General features: G+C 37.8%; 1 protein-coding gene across 1 annotated transcript in view; it reads left to right on the top strand.

Annotated features, from left to right (window-relative positions):
* Positions 1–8508, top strand: part of TMPRSS12 (transmembrane serine protease 12) — a 52092-nt gene extending 43584 nt beyond the window's left edge. The window contains exons 4-5 of the mRNA XM_066363235.1: positions 5559–5701; positions 8257–8508. Of these exons, the coding sequence (XP_066219332.1) occupies positions 5559–5701; positions 8257–8508 (395 nt within the window). The remainder of the gene's footprint in view (positions 1–5558; positions 5702–8256) is intronic.
* The last annotated feature ends 15617 nt before the right edge of the window (positions 8509–24125 follow it).

The following is a 24125-nucleotide window of genomic DNA, read 5'->3' as shown; positions in this document are numbered from 1 at the left end:
TCACTATGAAAATAGAAGATAAAACAGACTTTAAAAATAAAAAAAATTAAGGATGAAGGCCATTATATATTTAGAAATGTTTAACTCACTAGGAGGAAACAAAAATTCTAGATTTATGAGCCTAATAAATAGGACCGAGATAATATTAAGGAAAAATATAATTGTGTTGCAAACATTATAACTCCTCTATGATTGTAGAAAGTTTTAACATGACACTTTTTATTATTGGCATATCAAAGAGATGAAAAATTAGTAAATGTTTAGAATATTTGAACAACATAATTAGCAAGCTTAATTTAATAGCCAAATCAGAGTACTCTCTACCTCAAAATCATAAAATATCATCTTTTAAGTACAGGTAGAAACTTAATAAAAACTGACCACTCCTTAGGCCATAAAATAAATTTTAAAGTTCAAAGGATAGGTAGTACACATACTATCTACCCTCATTACAATGAACTTAGAAACGATACTGGGGATGGGAATTTTGGCTGTGGTGGCATGAGGAGGCTGGCAAGTCCTTTTCCCCCAAGAGAAATATAAACAGGATAAAAATGTCATGAGCAGCTATTTCAGGGCCCAGGAAATCAACCAAAGTTACACAACAAGTTGAGGAGAGTTTGTTCATTATAAACAACTAGAAATTTGGATAAGAAGAGGAATCTGCAGCTGTCCTGCTGTGGCTACTCCAGACTCTCCTTCCAGATCAGTGAGTACAGCAGTTTTACCAGGGCCATGAAAGCCAAGGGTCCTGCTGCTGGAGGAGGACAACTCAATTCCGAGCAGCAGCTGAAAATTCAGGCCTGGAACACTGTCAATAACAGCAAGAGACAAATGGAGAAAACACACAGCTCTGCTGGCCTGGGGGCAGCCAGTAGTGGAACAGTCAGAAATGTGACAGGAATAGTCTAAAAATGAGAGAGCTATAGAATAAAAGTAATAATTAAAAATTTAAAAACCAAGACAATGTGACCTATATACTCAGGTAAAAAAAAAAAAAAAAAAGAAATGGAATGGGTACAGATGTTGAATTTAACAAACAAAATCTTCAAAGAAGCTCCTTAAAGATGCTCAATAATTTAAAGAAATTATTGCTGAAAAAATTAAAGGAAATTGAGATGAGAATGGCTTACAAAGAGGGAATGAGTATGGAGAAACAGACCGTTTTTAAGAGGACCAAATAGAAAGTCTCAATTTTTAAAATGGCACAAGAAACAATCATCGAACTTGAAACAGAGCAATAAAAATGATCTAATCTGAAGAACATAGAGAGAAATATTGAAAAAAGTGAATATACAGAGACCTGTAGCACAAAATCAAATATGCCAACATACATGTAATGGGATTTCTGGAAGGGGAGAAGAGAGAAAACAGGGAAGAAGAAATTTTGAAGAAAATATGACCCCAAACTCCTTAAATTTCATGAAAACATTAATTTATAGAAAAAGCTCAATGAACCTCAATTAAGATTTTTAAAAAAGAGATCCACACTTAGACTCACTGTAGTCAACAAACAATATGCAAGACCTGTACACGAAAGACTACAAACATTACAGAGATAGTTAAAAAGACCTAATGAATGGAAAGACAGAGGACATTCATGGGCTGAAGATTCACTATAACAATTACCCCTAGACTGACCTGAATATCCAATGCAAAATCCCTATCACAATCTAGCAAGATTTTTCACACAAATTGACAAGCTGATCCTAAAAAGTACATGGAAAGGCAAAGGACCTAGAATAGCCAATATTACTTAGAGGAACAAAAAAGCTGAAGGAGTTATCCTACCAAATTTCAAAAATATTCTATAAACTATTGTCATCAAGACAATAGTGTTGGCTTGTTTACTTAAAAGACAGTGTTGCCTGTCTCAATTCCATTCCTTGGTTCTCATTATTCCTTGGATTCCTCAAATGAGTGAGGTCATATGAGATTTTTCTTTCTCTGCCTGGCTTATTTCACTCAACATAACCTGTAGTTTTCAGGTCCCTTCATATTGTTGCAAAAGGTAATTATTTCCTTCTTTTTCATAGCCCCATAGTATTCCATTGTGTGTGTGTGTGTGTGTGTGTGTGTGTGTGTGTGTATATATATATAATATGTACCACTGCTTTTTAATCCACTAGTTCACTGACGGACATTTGGGCTGTTTCCAGATCTTCGCTATTGTGAACAATGCTGCTGTAAACATGGGGGTGCATTTCTTTTTTTCAGTCAGAGGAGGGATCAAAGGGACCAGAGGAAAAGAGGACAGAGGGAAAGGGGATAATAGGATGGGAGAAACCTGAAGGGAAGTGGGGAAGACACTGTAGGGAGGGGGCAAGGGAAATGTTGAGGGGAATATGGGGGAGGGGGGTGCATTTAGGGTGACCCTAGAATCTATGTAAAAACAATTAATTAAATAAAAAGTATATATAAATATATTAAAAAAGAGTGTTGCCTGACAAGTAGTGACACAATGGATAGAGCAGGGGTCCCCAAACTTTTTACACAGGGGGCCAGTTCACTGTCCCTCAGACCGTTGGAGGGCTGGACTATAAAATAACTATGAACAAATCTCTATGCACACTGCACATATCTTATTTTAAAGTAAGAAAACAAAACGAGAACAAATATAATATTTAAAATAAAGAACAAGTAAATTTAAATCAACAAACTGACCAGTATTTCAATGGGAACTATGCTCCTCTCACTGACCACCAATGAAAGAGGTGCGTGCCCCTTCCAGAAGTGGGGCGGGGGCTGGATAAATGGTCTCAGGGGGCCACATGCAGCCCGCGGGCCGTAGTTTGGGAACCCCTGGGATAGAGCATCAGCTGAGGTCTCAGGTTAAAAACCCCAAGGTTTCCAGCTTGAGTGTGGGCTCATCTGGCTTGAGTGCAGGCTCACCAGTTTGAGTGTGGGGTCATCGACATGGTCCCATGGTCACTGGCTTAAGCCCAAGGTTGCAGGCTTAAGCAAAGGGTCACTGACTTGGCTGGAGCACCCCAGGCAAGGCACATATGAGAAACAATCAATGAACAACTAAAGTGCTGCAACTGTGAGTTGATGGTTCTAATCTCTCTCATTAAAATCATAGTAATAATAATAATAATATAGATTTCATTTTGTTTGTTTTTTTAAGGTGAGAGAAGGGAAAATAGTGATGCAGACTCTCCCACATGCATGCACCCTGACCAGGATCCACCCAGCAACCCCATCTGGGGCTAATGCTGAGTACAATCTATTTTTAGCTCCTCAGGCTGATACCTTCAAAGGAACTATTCTCGGCACCTGGGGGTCCACGCTGGAACCAATCAAGCCACTGGCTGCAGGAGGGGAAGAAGGAGAGAAGGCGGTGGGGGGGGGGGGGCAGACGGTCACTTCTCCTGTGTGCCCTGACTAGAATCAAACCCAAGACATCCATAGCCAGGCGACGCTCTATCCACTGAGCCACTGGCCAGGGCCTAAATTTCCTTCCTGATCTTGATAAATGTACTATGCTTAATAAGAGAATGTTCCTTTTTCTTAACAAATGCACATTAAAGTATTTAAAGGTATAAGGAAACAATGTCTGCCATTCACTCTCAAATGATTCAGAAAAAAATTATAAACACACAGAGTGCAAATAATAATGCAAGTGTGACAAAAAGCAAACAACTGATGCATCTCAGTAAAGGAATACTTGACAGTTCTTTGTACTATTCTCACTACTTTTCTATAATTTTGAAATTATAGCTAAATAAAAAGTTGCAAAAACAACTACAGATTAAAGAACCTAGGAGGTAGGTATATGGCTGTTCACTGAGAAGTCCTTTGATCTTTGTTTTGTGTTTGAAATTTTTCATAATAAAATGTTGGAAAAGTTCAAAACATTAAAATTTACAATAATACCAAAGTGATTAGGTTGCTAAAAACAAAACTAACAAAAGATGTAGGCCTTATATGGGGAAAAAACCCTAAAATATTTTTTAAAGACATTAAAGAATAGTTAAGTAAATGCAACGGTATACTTTCTGCTGGAACAGAAAAACTGAGTATCATAAAGATGTCAATTCTATCAGCAAAACTAATAAAATAAAATAAAAAGAGAATGATAAACCGTAATATGAGTTTTGAGACAATTAAAAAGCTGATTCTAAAAGACCCAACAATAGCCAAGACAATCCTATGGAAGAATTGCCATCCCGAAATCAAGGTTTATTCTAAAGCTATAGTAGTTAAGTGTTTTATTTTGCAAGGAAATTCTAAGTGACCAGTGCAACGGAATAGAAAACCCAAACAGCTGTTTCTGGGCTCCTCCTATTTGTTTCAAAATCTCTGGGTTTTTAATATCACTGCACTGGTATTAGAATTGTTCAGTTTCATTAATTGGATGGTAGGTTCCCAGGTGTTCATTATTAAATTCTATAATTTACATGTTACATATGTTCCTTTATATGCAGCCAGTATTACTATAACTTAATTATTTTAAAATAAATGGCAGAAATGTGACTGGCCTCTAGGAAGCCTCGATCCAATAATCTGAATACCATTGGAATATATTTTATTTTTATTTCCTATTCTAGTCTCACTGTATGTTGACTGTTTTCTCAGGCTGCCTGTCCTCAAAATGCTGGAACTAAGGCTACAGGCTGCTTTGGATTTATAGCTTAACAGCCATGTGAATAGGCTGAAAAGTTCTTCTCTGTTGGCCCCAGTTAAAAAAAAATGCTGGAGAAGTATTCCAATCAGTTACACTGATACCAAATATAGTCATCTCTAGACCAATCAGTGTCACCAGGAGAGCAGAATTCCGTGGCTGGAATAGTTGGGTTCCTGCCCACCCGCAGTCAAGGGGCAATGTCTAGTACTTCCAACGCTGGAGAAGTATGCGGGGCACACAAAATATTCAGCTACTGTCTAGTACTTCCAACGCTGGAGAAGTATGCGGGGCACACAAAATATTCAGCTACTGCATGAGACAACTGCAACTCAGACTGATAGGATCAGATGCTGCTGTTACAGCAGCTTTTCTATGGATAAATTTTACCATACTCTGTCCTTTAATGGTTCCTGAAGTGTTGTCTTGTATTTTCCTATTTTTTTTTCTGTAGCAAAGAACCACTTCATTGTCAGAAATAAGAAGAGAAGTTAGGGGAGTATATAAATTAAAATGTTTTATTTTCCTGTGCACCATTTTTCAAGATGTAGCATCATTATAAAATGTAATAAAATTATTCACAATTTAGAGCATAAGAAACAATGACCTCTGACTTTGCCTCTTTAGTCCTTGACTATTGCTTTATTTTGTAAAAATGATAGATCCCCTTGTGAGACCTTCAAGAGTACATGAGAGCAAAGACAGCAAAAATAACCTGAAATTTGTAATAGCTAGAGATACTATCATTATTAGCATTTTGGTGAATGTTCTTCAACAATCTTCCTAGGCATATATCCATATATATATGGATACAATCTTACATAATTGTTGAATCAGTTGCTTTGGAAATAAAACCTATTCAATATTAACATTTTACATCACTGTTCAAATGCCTGCTCTCCAAAATAATTTATTGGTATTTTTTTGTTAATAGGTAGCATTACAAGTATGTTACAGGAAGCGGAAGTGCATTATATTTCTCGAAACATTTGTAATTCTGAGATGAGTTATGGTAATATAATTCCTGTAACTTCGTTTTGTGCAGGTGATGAAAATGGACGTTTTGATTCTTGCAGGGTAAGACCAAATAATTTTCCTTAGAGATATTTTTTAAAGCCAGAGAGAAATTGAACAAGGTTTGATCACTTTCTGGTGAAGCCTTCGTTTTCAAGCCTCAAAATCACTAAATTATTTGTTCTCATTTTTAACTATACAACAATACAAATCCTTTTGCTTTCCTGATTTGCACTGAACCTTTCTTCTTCCTTTTTCATTACCACCTTCAGGAGATGTGATTTACATATGTATACAATTCACTCATTTAAAGTGTACAACTCAATGGGTTTTTAATACATTTACAGAGTAGTGCAACCATTACCACAATCTAAATTTGGGACATTTCTTATCACCCAAAAAAGAAACCTCTACATATTATGAGTTACTCCTCATTCCTCCCGCCCACCCCCAGCCTTAGACAACCACGAATCTATAGATTTGCCTAGTCTAGAAATTTCATATGAATGGTATCGTTCAATATGTGGTCTTTTGTGACTGACTTCTTTCACTTTGTGGATAATGTTTTCAGCGCTTATCCACATTGTGACATGTATTAATACTTTATTTTATTGCCAAATAATATACCATTATATGAATATACTACATTTTATTTATCCATTCATTAGTTGATGGACATTTGAGCTATTTCCACTTTTTGGCTATTATGAATAATGTTGCTATAAATGTTTGTGTATATGTTTTTATGTGTAGGCATGTTTGTATTTCTCTTGGAAATTTCCCTGGGGTGGAACTGCTGAGTCAATGTTTAACATTTTGAAGAACTGCCAAACTGTAGTCCACAGTGGTTGCGCCATTTTATATTCTCACCAGTAATGCACAAGCATTCCAATTTCCCCATATCCTTGTCAGCACTTATTGTCTTTTTTATAACAGCCATCTTTGTATAAAATGGTTTCTCATTGTGGTTTTAATTTGCATTGCCCTAATGACTAACAGTGTTGAGCATCTTTGCATATGTTTATTAGCCATTTGCACCTCTTCTTTGGAGAAATGTCTATTCAGGTCCTTTGCCCATTTTTAAAATAAGTTATGGTACTTTTTATTATTGAGAGTCATAAGCATTCTTTATTTATTATAGATAAAATTTTCTACCATTCTGTGGACTGTCTTTTTACTTCCCTAATGCTATCATTTATAGCACAAAGTTTATTTTTTATGAAGTACAATTTATCTATATGCTTTTTGTTTTAAATCTTTTAAAAATTTTTGTTTATTGATTTATTTTAGAGAGAGAGGAAAGGAAGAGGGAGAGAGAGGGAGAAAGAGAGTGACATGGATTTATTGTTCCACTTATCTATGCATTCATTGGTTGATTCTTGTATGTGCCCTGACCGGGATCAAACCCACAAACTTGGCATAACAGAATGACCCTCTAACAGAGCTTCCTGGCCAGGGCCTTGAATCTTTCTTTATTCCTCTTTTCTTCACTATTAAATCTATCAGCACTTCACTCCTAAGTAATACCCCATGCTCTGATCTTTTTCTACTCATTCTGACTTCTAGAAATCAAGGATTTACTTTCCTGTGTCTTTTTCCTTAAAAACCTTGCTGAGTAAAATAGTAAAGAATCCAATCTAATTAAACTGTAGTCATAAGTGAAACATTTCCATTGTCAAAAAATAATTATTTAAGGCCTAGTATATAGAGAGAACTTGAAAACATTTTAATAACAGTCTTTAACTGCTAGGCACTGTAGCAGCTCAGTGTCCTTGCTGTTTTGAGTGATTCACATCCTTGTAATAGTGTTTCAGTTGTTAAATTGACAGCTGAAGGAGATTTGTTGTTTATAACACTGAGAGGATTAGCCATTTATTCCTAATATCCTGCATCAGCCAATGTCAACACTTAGATGCCATTTCTTGTAAGATTCAGTTTACTCTTCTCTATCTTGAAAACCACATATACCTAAAAGACTCCTTCATGTACTGTATTTCCCATGTATAAGATGCACCCTAATTTGGGGGGCCAAAATTAAAATATATATATATAAAGTTATTGAACTCAAGTTTTATTCATCATAAAATTCATACAACTCCTCATCCATGCGAAAAAGTGGGAACTGCAAGTAAAATAAAATCTACAACCACTGTTTGATGCACCCAATTTTTAGACCCCAAATTTTTTGAAAAAAGGTGTGTCTCATACATGAGGAAATACAGTATTTTAAAGTTACACCTGTCACAAACAGCATTAACCAACAGAAGTATTCTAACAATGTTTACAATATTTTGCACACATCCTAAATTATATTTCTACTGAGTAATTGTACTAAAAAATCCAAACAATCTAGTTTATAGTATTCTGATTCAAAATTATGTAGATGGTAAGTTTATCCACCAGCTATGTGGTTCCTCTAAATACTAGGCCAGATTGAATGTAACTGAATTCCTGTTTGAGTTGGAATGTAAACTAAAAAATCTATTGATCTTAATAACTTAGAGGAGGTATATTGAAAATGTGTATTTATATAAATGTATGTTTAATGTGATTAATTTATTCTAGCTTTACTATTATATAAAGAAGTAACTAACACTATTTTGGGGCTTTTTTAATAGGGCGATAGTGGTGGACCATTAATGTGCTACTTACCAGAACAAAAACGATTTTTTGTAATGGGAGTTACCAGTTTCGGATATGGCTGTGGTCGAAAAAATTTTCCTGGTGTCTACTCTGGTCCATTCTTCTTTGAAATGTGGTTGAGAGATCACCTCTACCAGGCAAGCAATAAAGACATATTTCATATAAATATGCTACTTGGACAGGTCCTCATCGCCTTAGGTACTGTTGTCTTACTAGGAACTCCATAAAAGAATTCTAAAGTATCTTAATTTTCCACCATGTCCCTTTCCATGTTCCACATAATGAAAATAATTTATTCTCTGGACAAGTTATTGCCCACTTTTGAGTTGTTATGTGGACATTTTGGGGGGATTAAAAGGACTGTGACATTTTAGATATACGATTGTGAATTTGGCACTGAATCACAAGCATCTTTGATGTATCTTCATTGTTTTACTTTATAATCATAATTTATCTGGAACACTTTCCTAGAGTTTGTATAAAATATTCAGTTTAAATATAATTTATGTATGTACATGACAAAGAATAAAGAGTTTATAATTAAAATGAAGTTGTTCTTTTGTTAAATAAATCAAAACTCCTTTTTTTTTTTTTTTTTTTTTTTTAGGTGACAGGAGGGGAGATAGTGAGGCAGACTCCTCATGCTCCCTGGCAACCCCATCTAGGGCCAATGCTCAAGTACCAAGCTATTTTTATTGCCTGAGGTTAATGTGCTCCAATGGAGCTATCCTCAGTGCCTGGGGCCACACTCAAACCAATCAAGCCACTGGTGACGGGAGAAGAAGAGAAAGAGAAGGGGAGAAGCAGATGGTCAGCTTCTCTTGTGTGCCCTGACCTGGCACATAAATTCTGGATGTCCATATGTAAGGCTGACACTCTATCCACTAAGTCACCAGCCAGGGCTGAAACTTTTTCCTTTCTAAAGTTAGAGATTATGCTATTCAAAAACATTTGTTTGTATGATTTTTTAAAATTATTATCTGGTTCTCAAAAATATTTGGAGAAATACATATTTGCCTGCTGTTTCAATTCTAATTAAAGCTATTAATGCTTCCTTTCCTATGCCAAGAAAGAACTGTGGTACAGACACCCTCAGATAATTTACTTTTTATTTAGAAATGTATAATATGACTTTAACAGCATTATAACCTACTTTCTGAAGCTCACTTTCTTGAAGTCCATGGTAAAAGTTTATATTCCTTGGGCTCTCTGAATTAACTGTGAGAAGAGGTGACTGAAAAGCATTCTGGGTAAAAAAGGGAAGCCAATCTGGGATAAACTTTATGATGACTAATCTATAAAATGAATTATCAAAACAGAAAAAAGTTCACTAAGTTAGTATCTACTATTAATCAACTGACACCTCCCTGGAACTTTGGATAAACCCATGTACTAAAGGAGAAATAATTATTTTCTCTTCCTTTTTACATTTAACTCACTAAAACCAAGTGTTTTTGTTGTTGCTTTGTTTTGTTTTACTTTAACCTAATTTCAGAATATAATTGAGAATAAGCATGAGTTTTCCATGTACTAATTCCTTTAAGGATCATTACTGGCTTAACACAAGGGATAGAGGCTGATTTTTATAGACTTTGAGCAACACTGAGGGAATACTGACTGTTCTTTCTTGAAGAAGACCCTACAGTATCCATTCACAGGTCTTATAAGGAATTAGTTGGTAATGCTTGTATGGCAGTCACCATAATGCATTAATCTCTTCCTATTTATACCACCTGAGCATCACTCAGATTCACTTGATAACCCTGAATATTATTAATACAGATGCTTCTCAACTTCCAATAAGGTTACCTCCCAATAATCCCATAGTAAATTGAGGAGCATCTGTAACCAGAAGCAGAATCAGATGCGCATTCTGTAGAAGACATGATGGAATTCATAGACACACAAAAAAGCTGGCAACACCGTACACAGTAGAGCAGGGGTCCCCAAACTTTTTACACAGGGGGCCAGTTCACTGTCCCTCAGACCATTGGAGGGCCAGACTATAAAAAAACTATGAACAAATCCCTATGCACACTGCACATATCTTATTTTAAAGTAAAAAAACAAAATGGGAACAAATATAACATTTAAAATAAAGAACAAGTAAATTTAAATCAACAAACTGACCAGTATTTCAGTGGGAACTACGCTCCTCTCACTGACCACCAATGAAAGAGGTGCCCCTTCCGGAAGTGCGGTGGGGGCCAGATAAATGGCCTCAGGGGGCGCATGTGGCCCGTGGGGCCGTAGTTTGGGGACCCCTGCTGTAGAGTGTCGATTTTTCCCCTCCTGATCAGGCGGCTGACTGCACGCTGCAGCTGCCCATCATCACAGAGTGTCGTACTGTATATCACTAGCCTGGAAAAAGACCAGAATGCAAAGCACAGTTTCTGGATTGCATTCACACCATCGTACAGTAAAAAAATTGTAAGTCGAACCATCAGAACTCAGGACGCCTGTACTAAGAAACTCTTCTAAAATGAATTGACAGCATTGAAGGGGAAGCTCTTGCTTTCTACTCCAAAGGTTATGTTCTAATTACTCTTTTTTTTTTATTTAATAATTTTATTTTTTTAATGGGGTGACATCAGTAAATCAGGATACATATATTCAAAGACAACAAGTCCAGGTTATCTTGTCGTTCAATTATGTTGCATACCCATCACCCAAAGTCAGATTGTCCTCTGTCACCTTCTATCTTGTTTTCTTTGTGCCCCTCCCCCTCCCCCTTTCCCTCTCCCATTCCCCCCTCCCCCCCCTGTAACCAACACACTCTTATCAATGTCTCTTAGTTTCACTTTTATGTCCCAGCTACGTATGGAATAATGCAGTTCCTGTTTTTTTCTGATTTACTTATTTCGCTTCGTATCATGTTATCAAGATCCCATCATTTTGCTGTAAATGTTCCGATGTCATCATTTCTTATGGCTGAGTAGTATTCCATAGTGTATATGTGCCACATCTTCTTTATCCAGTCATCTATTGACGGGATTTTTGGTTGTTTCCATGTCCTGGCCACTGTGAACAATGCTGCAATAAACATGGGGCTGCATGTGTCTTTACGTATCAATGTTTCTGAGTTTTGGGGGTATATACCCACTAAAGGGATTGCTGGGTCATAAGGTAGTTCTATTTTCAGTTTTTTGAGGAACCACCATACTTTCCTCCATAATGGTTGTACTACTTTACATTCCCACCAACAGTGTATGAGGGTTCCTTTTTCTCCACAGCCTCTCCAACATTTGCTATTACCTGTCTTGCTAATAATAGCTAATCAAACAGGTGTGAGGTGGTATCTCATTGCCGTTTTGATTTGCATTTCTCTAATAGCTAAAGAAGATGAGCATCTTTTCATATATCTGTTGGCCATTTGTATTTCTTCCTGGGAGAAGTGTCTGTTCATATCCTCTTCCCATTTTTTTATTGGATTGGTTGTTTGTTTGTTGTTGAGTTTTATGAGTTCTTTGTATATTTTGGATATTAGGCCCTTATCTGAGCTGTTGTTTGAAAATATCATTTCCCATTTAGTTGGCTTTCTGTTTATTTTGTTATCAGTTTCTCTTGCTGAGCAAAAACTTCTTAGTCTGATGTAGTCCCATTCATTAATTTTTGCCTTCACTTCTCTTGCCATTGGAGTCAAATTCATAAAATGCTCTTTAAAACCCAGGTCCATGAGTTGAGTACCTATGTCTTCTTCTATGTACTTAATTGTTTCAGGTCTTATGTTTAGATCTTTGATCCATTTTGAGTTAATTTTTGTACAGGGGGAGAGAGTGTAGTCCAGTTTCATTCTTTTGCATGTGGCTTTCCAGTTTTCCCAGCACCATTTATTGAAGAGGCTTTCTTTTCTCCATTGTGTGTTGTTGGCCCCTTTATCAAAAATTATTTGACTATATATATGTGGTTTGATTTCTGGACTTTCTATTCTGTTCCATTGGTCTGAGTGTCTATTTTTCTGCCAATACCATGCTGTTTTGATTGTCGTGGCCCTATAATATAATTTGAAGTCAGGTATTGAAATGCCCCCAGCTTCATTCTTTTTCTTTAGGATTGCTTTGGCTATTCGGGGGTTTTTATAGTTCCATATAAATCTGATGATTTTTTGCTCTATTTCTTTAAAAAACGTCATTGGAAGTTTGATGGGAATTGCATTAAATTTGTATATTGCTTTGGGTAATATAGCCATCTTGATTATATTTATTCTTCCTAGCCAAGAACAAGGTATATTCTTCCATCTCATTATATCTTTTTCGATTTCCCTTAACAATGGTTTATAGTTTTCATTATATAAGTCCTTTACATTCTTTGTTATGTTTATTCCTAAGTATTTTATTTTTTTGTTGCAATCGTGAAGGGGATTATTCTTTTGAGTTCGTTCTCAATTGTTTCATTGTTGGCATATAGAAAGGCTATTGACTTCTGTATGTTAATTTTGTATCCTGCGACCTTACTGTATTGGCTTATTGTTTCTAGTAGTCTTTTTGTGGATTCTTTGGGGTTTTCGATGTATAGGATCATATCATCTGCAAAAAGTGATACCTTTACTTCTTCTTTTCCGATATGGATGCCTTTTATTTCTTTGTCTTGTCTGATTGCTCTGGCTAGAACCTCTAGTACCACATTAAATAAGAGTGGAGAGAGTGGACAACCCTGTCTTGTTCCTGATTTAAGGGGGAAAGCCTTCAGTTTAGTGCCATTTAATATGATGTTAGCTGATGGTTTATCATATATGGCCTTTATCATGTTGAGATATTTTCCTTCTATACCCATTTTGTTGAGAGTCTTAAACATAAAATTGTGTTGTATTTTATCGAAAGCCTTTTCTGCGTCTATTGATAAGATCATGTGGTTTTTGTTCTTTGTTTTGTTGATATGGTGTATTACGTTAACCGTTTTACGTATGTTGAACCATCCTTGAGATTCTGGGATAAATCCCACTTGATCATGATGTATTGTTTTTTTAATATGTTGTTGTATTCGATTTTCTAGTATTTTGTTTAGTATTTTAGCATCTGTATTCATTAGAGATATTGGTCTGTAGTTTTCTTTTTTTGTGCCATCCTTGCCTGGTTTTGGTATGAGGGTTATGTTGGCCTCATAAAATGTGTTTGGAAGTATTGCTTCTTCTTCAATTTTTTGGAAGACTTTGAGTAGAATAGGAACCAAGTCTTCTTTGAATGTTTGATAAAATTCGCTGGTATAGCCGTCAGGGCCTGGACTTTTATTTTGGGGGAGGTTTTTAATGGTTTTTTCTATTTCTTCTCTACTGATAGGTCTGTTTAGGCTTTCTGCTTCTTCTTGACTCAGTCTAGGAAGGTTGTATTGTTCTAGGAATTTATCCATTTCTTCTAGGTTGTTGAATTTAGTGGCATAAAGTTTTTCATAGTATTCTACAATAATTCTTTGTATATCTACGGTGTCCGTGGTGATTTCTCCTCTTTCATTTTGGTTTTTGTTTATATGAGTTCTTTCTCTTTTTTCCTTGGTAAGTCTTGCCAAGGGTTTGTCAATTTTGTTGATCTTTTCAAAGAACCAGCTCCTTGTTCTATTAATTTTTTCTATAGTTTTTCTGTTCTCTAATTCATTTATTTCTGCTCTGATTTTTATTATCTCCTTTCTTCGGCTGGTTTTGGGTTGTCTTTGTTCTTCTTTTTCTAATTCCTTAAGGTGGGAAGTTAAGTGGTTCACTTGGGCTCTCTCTTGTTTGTTCATATATGCCTGAAGTGATATGAACTTCCCTCTTATCACTGCTTTTGCTGCATCCCATAGATACTGATATGTCGTATTGTCATTTTCATTAGTCTGTATATATCTTTTGATCTCTGCACTTATTTCTTCTTTGACCCATTCATTTTTTAAAAGTATGTTGTTTAGTTTCCACATTTTTGTGGGATTTTTTTCCTCCTTTTTGCAGTTGAATTCTAGTTTCAAGGCTTTATGATCAGAAAATATGCTTGGTACAACTTCGATTTTTCTGAATTTGCTGATGTTGTTTTTGTGGCCCAACATATGGTCAATTCTTGAGAATGATCCATGTACACTGGAGAAAAATGTATACTCAGTCACTTTGGGATGAAATGTCCTGTAGATGTCTATCATATCCAGGTGCTCTAGTGTTTTCTTTAAGGCCACTATGTCTTTGTTGATTCTCTGTTTGGATGACCGATCTAGAGCCGTCAGCGGTGTATTGTGGTCTCCAAGTATGATTGTATTTTTGTCAGTTTTTGTTTTAAGATCAATAAGTAGTTGTCTTATATATTTTGGTGCTCCTTGGTTTGGTGCATATATATTAAGAATTGTTATGTCTTCTTGATTCAGTGTCCCCTTAGCCATGATGAAATGGCCATTTTTGTCTCTGAGTACTTTTCCTGTCTTGTAGTCAGCATTATCCGATATGAGTATTGCTACACCTGCTTTTTTTTGGATATTTGCTTGGAGTATTGTTTTCCAGCCTTTCACTTTGAATTTGTTTTTATCCTCGTTACTTAGATGAGTTTCCTATAGGCAGCATACAGTTGGATTTTCTTTTTTAATCCATTCTGCTACTCTGTGCCTTTTTATTGGTGAGTTTAATCCATTTACATTTAGTGTAATTATTGATACTTGTGAGTTTCCTATTGCCATTTTATATCTTGCTTTCTGTTAGTTTTGTGTCTTGTTTAATCCTTCTCTTTCGTTTTTCTATCTTTTGTTTTTATTTGGTTGTATTCCATACATCTTTCCTCTGTTGCTATCTTTTTTATCTCATGTGCTTCTGTGGTGGGTTTTTCAATGGTGATTACCTTTGAGTAATGAAAAGGGTCCCTACCCTGTTCATTGTAGCGAACTATTTTGTGAGTACTTTTGCACTCCATCGTCCTTTGCTACTGTTAATCTCCATCTTCTCCCCCTCTTTCTTTTTGTTGTTGTCACAGTTTAAATTTGGTTTTATTGTGTTCTTCTTGGAGCTTTTACTTGTGGCTCTCTTTTTTTTTTGTTCTTTGTATCTGATTGGAGAACCCCCTTTAGTAATTCCTGGAGTGGGTGTTTTCTGATGATAAATTCCCTCATCTTTTCTGTATCTGTGAATGTTTTTATTTCTCCTTCATATTTGAAGGATAGCTTTGATGGGTATAGTATTCGTGGCTGAAAGTTCCTCTCTTTCAGGACTTTAAATATTGGGGTCCACTCTCTTCTAGCTTGTAGAGTTTCTGCTGAGAAATCTGATGATAATCTAATGGGCTTTCCTTTATATGTTGTATTCTTCTTTTCCCTGGCTGCCTTGAGAATTTTTTCTTTGCTGTTGGTTTGTGTCAATTTCATTATGATATGCCTTGGAGTAGGTTTGTTGGGGTTAAGAAAACTCGGAGTTCTGTTTGCTTCTTGAATTTGAGGCTTTAGTTCTTTCCACAGGCTTGAGAAGTTCTCATCTATTATTTGTTTGAGTATGTTCTCCATTTTATTTTCTCTCTCTTCTCCCTCTGATATACCTATTATTCTTATGTTATTCTTTTTGATGGAGTCCGATAATTCTTGTAGGGCTATCTCATTTTTTTAAATTTTTGAGTCTCTTTCTTTTTCTCTCTGTTGTGCCTCAAGTTGCTTGTCTTCTATTTCACTAATCCTCTCTTCTATCTGACCTGTTCTATTAGCTAAGCTTGTTACTTCGTTTTTCACCTCATGAATTGAGTTTTTCATCTCTGTTTGATTTGTTTTTATAGTTTCAATTTCCTTGGACATATATTCTTTGTGTTCATTGAGTTGTTTTCTGAGCTCCCTAAATTGCCTTTCTGTGTTTTCTTGTATATCTCGGACGATTTTTAGGATTTCTATCTTGAATTCTCTGTCATTTAGCTCCAAGGTTTCCAATATATTAAATTTTTTCTCCATAGATTTTTCCTCATCTAGCTGTGTTACCTCTCTTTCTTTTGTATCCATGATATTCGATTTTCTCTTCCTTAATGGCATCTGAGGGTGGTTTTGTTGATAGTATTAATGAGATTTAATAAAGAATAAAAAGTTAAAAAAAATAAAAAAAATTAAAAATCGAAGAGTTGTTGTTTTTTAAAAAAAATTAATAATTAAATAAAGAATAAAATAAAATAAAAATTTTTAAAAAAAGAAAATTATTCCCCCCCTCCTTTTTTTCCTCTCCTCTCTTCTCCCCTCTTTCTTCAGAAAATCTTGTGGTGAACTGTGAATTATAACAAACAATGCCTGTGATGGAGGGCCTGAATTGCAAAAAAGTAATAAAGGGGCAAAAAAAAAGAAAAAAAGAAAAAAAAAAAGAAAAAAAAGAAAAAAAAAGGGGGGGGGGTATGGACCCACAAAAAGCAAATAAGGAAAAAATTTGGGTTAAGAATAAATTGATTTGCTTTTAGGTGTTGGTTGTCTAAGAGTTATGATGAGAGGAATAAGAGGAAAACAGAAAAATGGGGGGACAAATTAAAAAATTACTATTGTATTTAGTGGAACAAGAACTAGATAAAATGGAGAGCCAGGGATGGGAGCACTGCTAGTGAGTTAAAAAGGTGAAGTAAAAACCCCCCAAAATGCCACAAACATAAGTTTGAGTCCCAGATAAGATAATTTGTTTGTTACTGAGGTTTGAATGAGAGGAGATGTAAAGGAGAAAGGAAGAAACTAATATAGAGGGAGAAAAGAAAGAGAGAGAGAGAGAAAAAAAAGAGGGAACCACAAAAAGAAGAAAAAAAAAGGAGAGAGAGAACTAGAGAGAGAGAGTTAAGGGTTTTGGAGTGCAACCCTCATAGAGAGAAAGGAAGAGGAAAGAAAAGATAATGGGAGATGTAACACTTATGGGTAGTGTAGTTCAAGGAGAGGAGAGAGTAAGACCGGCAGAGAGTTAATCGGCCAAATTGGAGGAGGAAAAAAAGTATCAAGAATGAAGATAAGAGAAACAAATCAACAAATATAATAAAATGGGATAGGTTATAAAGTCTGCAGATTATTCTTGATTTTGAGAGGTTATCTTCTTGCTTTTTCTTTTCTCTCCCTCTTCCTGGTCAGTGATTCTGTACCCCGGGTTCTGCCCCTTTGGCACGCTCAGGTAGAGGTTTGCAGTTGATAAGTCTCTATGGCGATGTCATGTATTGTGCTTTAGTCTCGTTGGCAGTCGAGGCTCATTAGCATTTATAGGCTCTGACAGTGAGAGAGTCCGTGTTTCTGGAGCCTTTCTCCTAGTCTTTCCTTCCTCAATTAGTAGCCTGATAATCCAGCTATGGGGTTGCTGCTGCCTCTGCCTGGATAGTAAGAGGCTCAAAGAGCTGGCAACTCCCCACTCTATTTCCACTCAGCACAGGGCTCTGGGTAAGGCTCAGTCAGTCAGAGCTGCTAGCATAATCAGGCGGGCTTTCCGCCCACTCAAAGACCTCTGGCTCTGCCACTCTGTCCGGTAACACAGGCGGGCTCCCACTTCTGGGGCGCTTGGAGGAAACTCTCACTCACTTTCTGCGTGCACAGACCAGGATATCCGGCCAGCAGTCTCACGCTCTGAGTGAAACCCCCAACCGCCTGGAAAAGTTGCAGCGTTGGATTTGGCTCTGGCTCCGTCCCCGTGCGCGGCTTTTGCAAGGCGCTGGGGTGGCCCGAGATTCCGCTTTGGCCCACACAAAGGCCCCTGACTCTGCCCCTCTGTGCGATAACATGGGCGCGCACTGCCGAGGCACTCGGAGGAATCTCTCACTCCCTATCTGCGCGCGCAGACCAGGATATGAGGCCGGCCGCGTTTCCCTCTGAGTGAAACCCCCACCAGCACGGAAAATTTCCACCATTGGAATTAGTTCTCGCTCCCTCCCGTGCGCGGCTTTCCCATGGCGCTGGGGCTGCCCAGAGATTCTGCTTTCGGCCCACAGAAAGGCCTCTGACTCTGCCTCTCTGTGGGTAACATGGGCATCCACTCCTGGGGCTTCGGAAGAAATCTCTCGCCCACTAACTGCGCACCAACCAGGAGATTGGGTAAAATGGCTGCTCCGCTTGTCTTTCTTTGTTTGGGTTTGGCGCGAGTGTTAGCTTGTATTGCCCAGGTTGCCACAGGATCAGTTTTTCCTCGGCTTGGATCTCCGTGCCACAGCCTGGTTCGGCCGTTTGTGCCGCGGCCTGGATCTATTCACCCCCTTTACCTGCCTCAGTTTCTATATTCACAGTTACCAGAGAAAGCCGCCCTGTTTAGGTTAGTGAGGAAGGCGGAGCATTTCTTACTCCCTAATTCCTTCGGGGTTTGGTTATATATTTAGCCAATTTTTCACTCGACCATACCTTCGAGTGTATTGCGAAGCATCTGGAGTCTCCAAGTATAGGTTTTTCTGTTTCTGGTTGAAGATCTTGTTGAGTTTTGGGAGAGATTTATCGGTATCGCTTCCTACCCCGCCATTACTCTGACGTCCTCTAATTACTCTTGAGGTGAGAATTTCTAATCAGGCAGGAGCTACTACCAGCAGTTTTTTTTCTTTCTTTTTTTTCTTACAGAGACAGAGAGAATCAGAGAGAGGGATAGACAGACAGGAAGGGAGAGATGAGAAGCATCAATCATTAGTTTTTCGTTGCGCATTGCGACACCTTAGTTGTTCATTGATTGTTCTCTCATATGTGGCTTGACCACGGGCCTTCAGCAGACCGAGTAACCCCTTGCTCAAGCCAGCGACCTTGGGTCCAAGCTGGTGAGCTTTTGCTCAAACCAGATGAGCCCGTGCTCAAGCTGGCGACCTCGGGGTCTTGAACCAGGGTCCTCAGCATCCCAGTCCGATGCTTTATCCACTGCACCACCACGTGGTCAGGCTACCAGCAGTTTCTTATCTTTTTGCCCAGCTTAGTTCACTTATTTCAGCCAACAGGAATTAGTTATATAACATTTCTCTTCACAAGAGACTATTAGTGTATAGATGTTTAATCTAAGACAGACTTTGTTTCATATTTCATTCTATTACTTACTAGTTACAAGAGTATGGACAATTATTATTATTATTTTTTTTTTGTATTTTTCTGAAGCTGGAAACGGGGAGAGACAATCAGACAGACTCCCGCATGCGCCCAACCGGGATCCACCCAGCACGCCTACTAGGGGCAACGCTCTGCCCACCAGGGGGCGATGCTCTGCCCCTCCGGGGCGTCGCTCTGCCACGACCAGAGCCACTCCAGTGCCTGGGGCAGAGGCCAAGGAGCCATCCCCAGCGCCCGGGACATCTTTGCTCCAATGGAGCCTCAGCTGAGGGAGGGGAAGAGAGACACAGAGAGGAAGGGGGGGGGTGGAGAAGCAAATGGGCTCTTCTCCTATGTGCCCTGGCCGGGAATCGAACCCGGGTCCCCCCACATGCCAGGCCGACGCTCTACCGCTGAGCCAAGCGGCCAGGGCCAGTATGGACAATTATTAATACCTAGTTACAGCATTATTGTAATTTTTGAATAATTTGATTATGTGAAATTTTTAATATATTGAGGGGCTCAATAAATATATATTGAAAGTGCTCAGTAACTGGTTACTATAACCCACCCATGAATCACATGATCTTTTTCACTATATTTCATTATTATTATACTATTTGAAAATATCTCATTACTTTCATCTGAAAAACTTACTGGAACAAAAGACCCTTTTTTCTTATAAACTCAATTTTAAAGTATATTATTTAAAAAATAAATTTACTTTATTTTCCCAATTCCCAAAGTATTACAACCTTATTATTAAAAACTAAGAAAGTAAAGAAAATAGCCTGACCAGTTGTGGCATAGTGGATAGAGCCTTGATGTGGAATACTGAGGTCCCATGTTCAGGGTTCCGAGATCACCAGCTTGAGTGCAGGGTTGCTGACTTGAGCATGGGATCATGGACACGATCCCAAGGTCACTGGCTTAAGGCCCAAGGTTGCTGGCTTGAGCAAGGGGTCACTGGCTTGGCTTGAGCCCCCCACTTCCATTAAGGCAGGAGAAGCAATCAATGTACAACTAAAATGAAGCAACTACTAGTTGATACTTTTTACTCCTCCCTCCCTCCCTCCCTCCCTCTCTCCCTCCCTCCCCTCTCTCCCTCCCTCCCTTCTCTCCCTCCCTCCCCTCTCCCCTCCCTCCCTCCCTCCCTCCCTCCTTCCCTCTCTCTCAAAAATCAATTTAAAAGTAAAGTATAGAAAATAAAGAGAAAATCATCCATAGCCCTACTATGCAAAGAAAGCTACCATGAATTTTGATATTTCACGATAATAGGTATTTTTGTAAAATCTTCTTTTTTGTAAACAAACACTTCCAAAGTATTATTTTACCCTGATGATTTTGGAAATGTCAATCCTATAGTAAAATGGAAAGATAGTACTATGACTTCCCACCTTTATTTTTCAAATAATAACTTACTGCTGTGTGCACGTTTTCCTTCACAGCCTCTCTACACACACACAGATACCCCTCGTTTTTTTTTTGTTGAACAATTTACAAGTCAATTGCTAATGTTATGTTACTTCTTCCCTAATCTTCTAAGAACAAAAACATAATCACAATACCTTTATGACACCAAAGAAATTTAACATTGATTTAATAATAATATCTAATATAGGGTCTATATTCAAACTTCCCTAAGTGTCCCAAAAATGTTTTTTATACTCCTCCCCAACCCTTACTCCAGGATCTAATCTGGATCCCACATGTTGCATTTTTTTTCATAGCTCTACAATGTTCTTTAATCTAAAAAGTCTGTTCTTTTTTCCTTTTTCATTAAGCTGATAGAGATTTCAAGTCAATTCTCTTCTAAAATTCTCTACATTCTAAATTTATCAGATAAGAGTCCGATTAAAGGTTTCTGACAATGGTACTAGATAGATGGATTTCCCACTGCATACCCTTAAAAGGCAACACACAATGTCTGTCCCATTATAAGTAATGCTCTGTTTGATCATTTTGTTTTTGTTTTTGGTGTTTTTTTTTCAGTGACAGGAAGGGAGGCAGAGACAGACTCCCATGTGTGCCCTGACTGGGATCCACTCAGCAAGCCCACTAGGGGGCAATGCTCTACCCATCTAGGGCGTTGCTCTGTTTCTCTGCAACCAAGCTCTTCTTAGCACCTGAGGCAGAGGCCATGGAGACCTCCTCAGTGCCCATGGCCACTGGCTCCAATCGAGCCGTGCCTGCAGGAGGGGAAGACAGAGAGACAGAGACAGAGAGAGAGAGACAGAGAGAGTATTGAGAGGGGGAGGGCTAGAGAAGCAGATGGCACTTCTCCTGTGTGCCCTGACTGGGAATTGAACCCAGGACATACACATGCCAGGCGAACATTCTACCACTGAGCCAACCGGCCAAGGCCTGATCATTTTGATAAAGTGGTTTCCATCGTATTTCTTTATTGTAAAGATACCCCTTTTCCTTCATAATTAATAAATAACCTGGGAGGATGCACTGAGATAATATGATTATCCTATTCCTCAACAAATTTACACCCAATGGCTTTAATATCCATTGGTGATCCTTGCTCAAGTCAATTAGTATGCTAAGAGTTTCAAAATGCTGATTTCCTTTTCATTTCTTTACATTTATATGATGGCATTTTTTTTTGAGGGGGGAGGCTCTTTGGCTCTTTTCTGACTCTTCTCCTTTTGCCCAGTATCACGTTGGACTCACAGGCTCCTTTTTAAATTTATTGTGTAATCCAGTTACCATCATTCTTCTTGGTGCTTAAATTGTTCTAGATTTGGCAGTGGAAGTTCATTCAAGGTGGTTTCTGTGTTCTTTTGACATTCTTCCATTAGCCGTCAACTTGTACTTCCTTTCTAGTGTTCCTGGCTAAAGTTCTCCTGACCCACATCTAAAACGACTCACTTCTCCAAGGAATTCCGAATTCTTTTATTGGATAATGGTTTTAGGAACCAAGTATAAGATAAAGTCACTGCTACTGAGTTTTCATCAAGTCTAGGTTGTTGAATGAAGAGAACTAAGAAATACATGTTTCAAAGCATGATTTCATATTGATACTTTCAACTCAAGTCTAACATCAGAGGGTTGTTTTATACTTTTCCCCATTTCCATATGTGTATCTCAATTCTTTTGCAATAATTGCCAACACCTTAAATTTATTTACTCATTTGCTCTCTTATACTACACACCCAATAGTGTCAGAGACACTACATCAAAACACCTACTAGCAACACACCTCATTGATAAAGGTCAAGATTTCATTGTATCTCTTTGTCCTTGACTATATCCTACTATAATTACAGAATCAGAGTACTATATTGAAAGTTACATTAATGAAATGATTTTATGTGCAGTAATTTTACCAGCTGATAATACTTATTTTTATTTGCATTTAATTTTAGGGTTTATTATTTCCTTTTAACTAAGGTATGATTTTTAAAATTAATTTTATTGAGGTATAAATTATATACTACAAGATGCGCACATTTTAAGAGTACAATTTTATGAATTTTGAAAACTATATACATCTGTGTGTAACTATCATCTTAATCAAGACATAGAACCTCAAAAAGTTCCCTTATGCATCTTCTCAGTAAAAGTCACCCTTGTACCAGGCAACCACTGATCAGCTTTCAATCAATATAGATAGTTGTCCTTTATAGAGTTTCATATTAGTGTAACCACATAGTATATAATATTTTTTCTGTGTTCCTAATATAGCAATACTACACAATATCCCAGAATCATAAATGCTAATAACAGGATGAGTTTTTGAGCCATCTCATTCAAACTATCTACCAATATAGGTAGTCTCTCTGTCGATGGGCCACCATCCTCTGCTTGAACATTTCCAGTGACAGGAAGGAAGGAGGAAGAACTCACAGGATTGAGATGACCAATCTATTTTTAGACACCTCTGAGTTTACTGTTTACTGATGATCACTCAGACACTTAGACTAGAATTAAAATAGTAAGTGCTGCACTTGCAAAATGGGAACACATCATATCTACATATCCTGCCTCTTTAAGTTGGTCATATAATAATGACAACTTGGATTACCACACAATACTGCTTTTACATTCTTCAAAAATTTTTATGTCTAACAGAATATTAAAGCAGAGAGGATGTGTTCTGGATTAACATCAATGACACGCAGTGATGAAGTGGCATCTGTATCTGTAGTGTTCACTTTCCTGCAACATGGTCATCTGATACATGGTGGGAAGTCAGGCACTGCAGGGCCCTTAAAGAGGAGAATCTAGTTTCTGTATCACTGCCCTGCCACACCTGCAGTAAATCACCTTCAAGAGAGAGACCAGGCAGTGGCACAGTGGACAGAGCATCTGCCTGCGACACTGAGGACCCAGGCTCAAACCCCGAGGTCTCCACATTGAGCACGGGCTCATCAGCTTGAGCGTGGGGTCACTGGCTTGAGCGTGGGATCATAGACATGATCTTATGGTCACTAGCTTGAAGCCCAAGGTCACTGACTTGAGCCCAAGGTCGCTGGCTTGAACAAGGGGTCACTGGCTTCACTGGAGCCCCCCACCCCCTAGTCATGGCACATATGAGAAAGCTATCAATGAACAACTAAGGTGCCGCGACTATGAGTTGATACTTCTCATCTCTCTCCCTTCCTCCCTGACTGTCCCTGTCTGTCTCTCTCTCTTTACCTCGCTAAAAAATAAAAGGAAAAAAGAATGGTAGAATGAAAGAGGCTTACTTATGTGGCACCCCACTGGGTTAGAGAAGGGGTAGTCTTGGGGTGCTTTGAAGGAGAGAATGACATAGGAAATTCCTCAAGTACTATTTGTTAAGGGCTAAAGGCTGTGTGGACGTGATGAGCTCTCAGAATAGCAGAGTTTCCCCATACTCTTCCAATTAAGAAATAAAAAATCATTACAATACTTTATTCTCCATAATACAATGAAGGCTCTAAGAAAGATGCATAGG

The sequence above is a fragment of the Saccopteryx leptura genome, chromosome 2 (assembly GCF_036850995.1).
Source record: "Saccopteryx leptura isolate mSacLep1 chromosome 2, mSacLep1_pri_phased_curated, whole genome shotgun sequence".
NCBI classification, from domain to species: domain Eukaryota; kingdom Metazoa; phylum Chordata; class Mammalia; order Chiroptera; family Emballonuridae; genus Saccopteryx; species Saccopteryx leptura.
The sequence above is the reverse complement of the archived record's forward strand: the minus strand, read 5'-3'. Positions and strand labels throughout refer to the sequence as shown.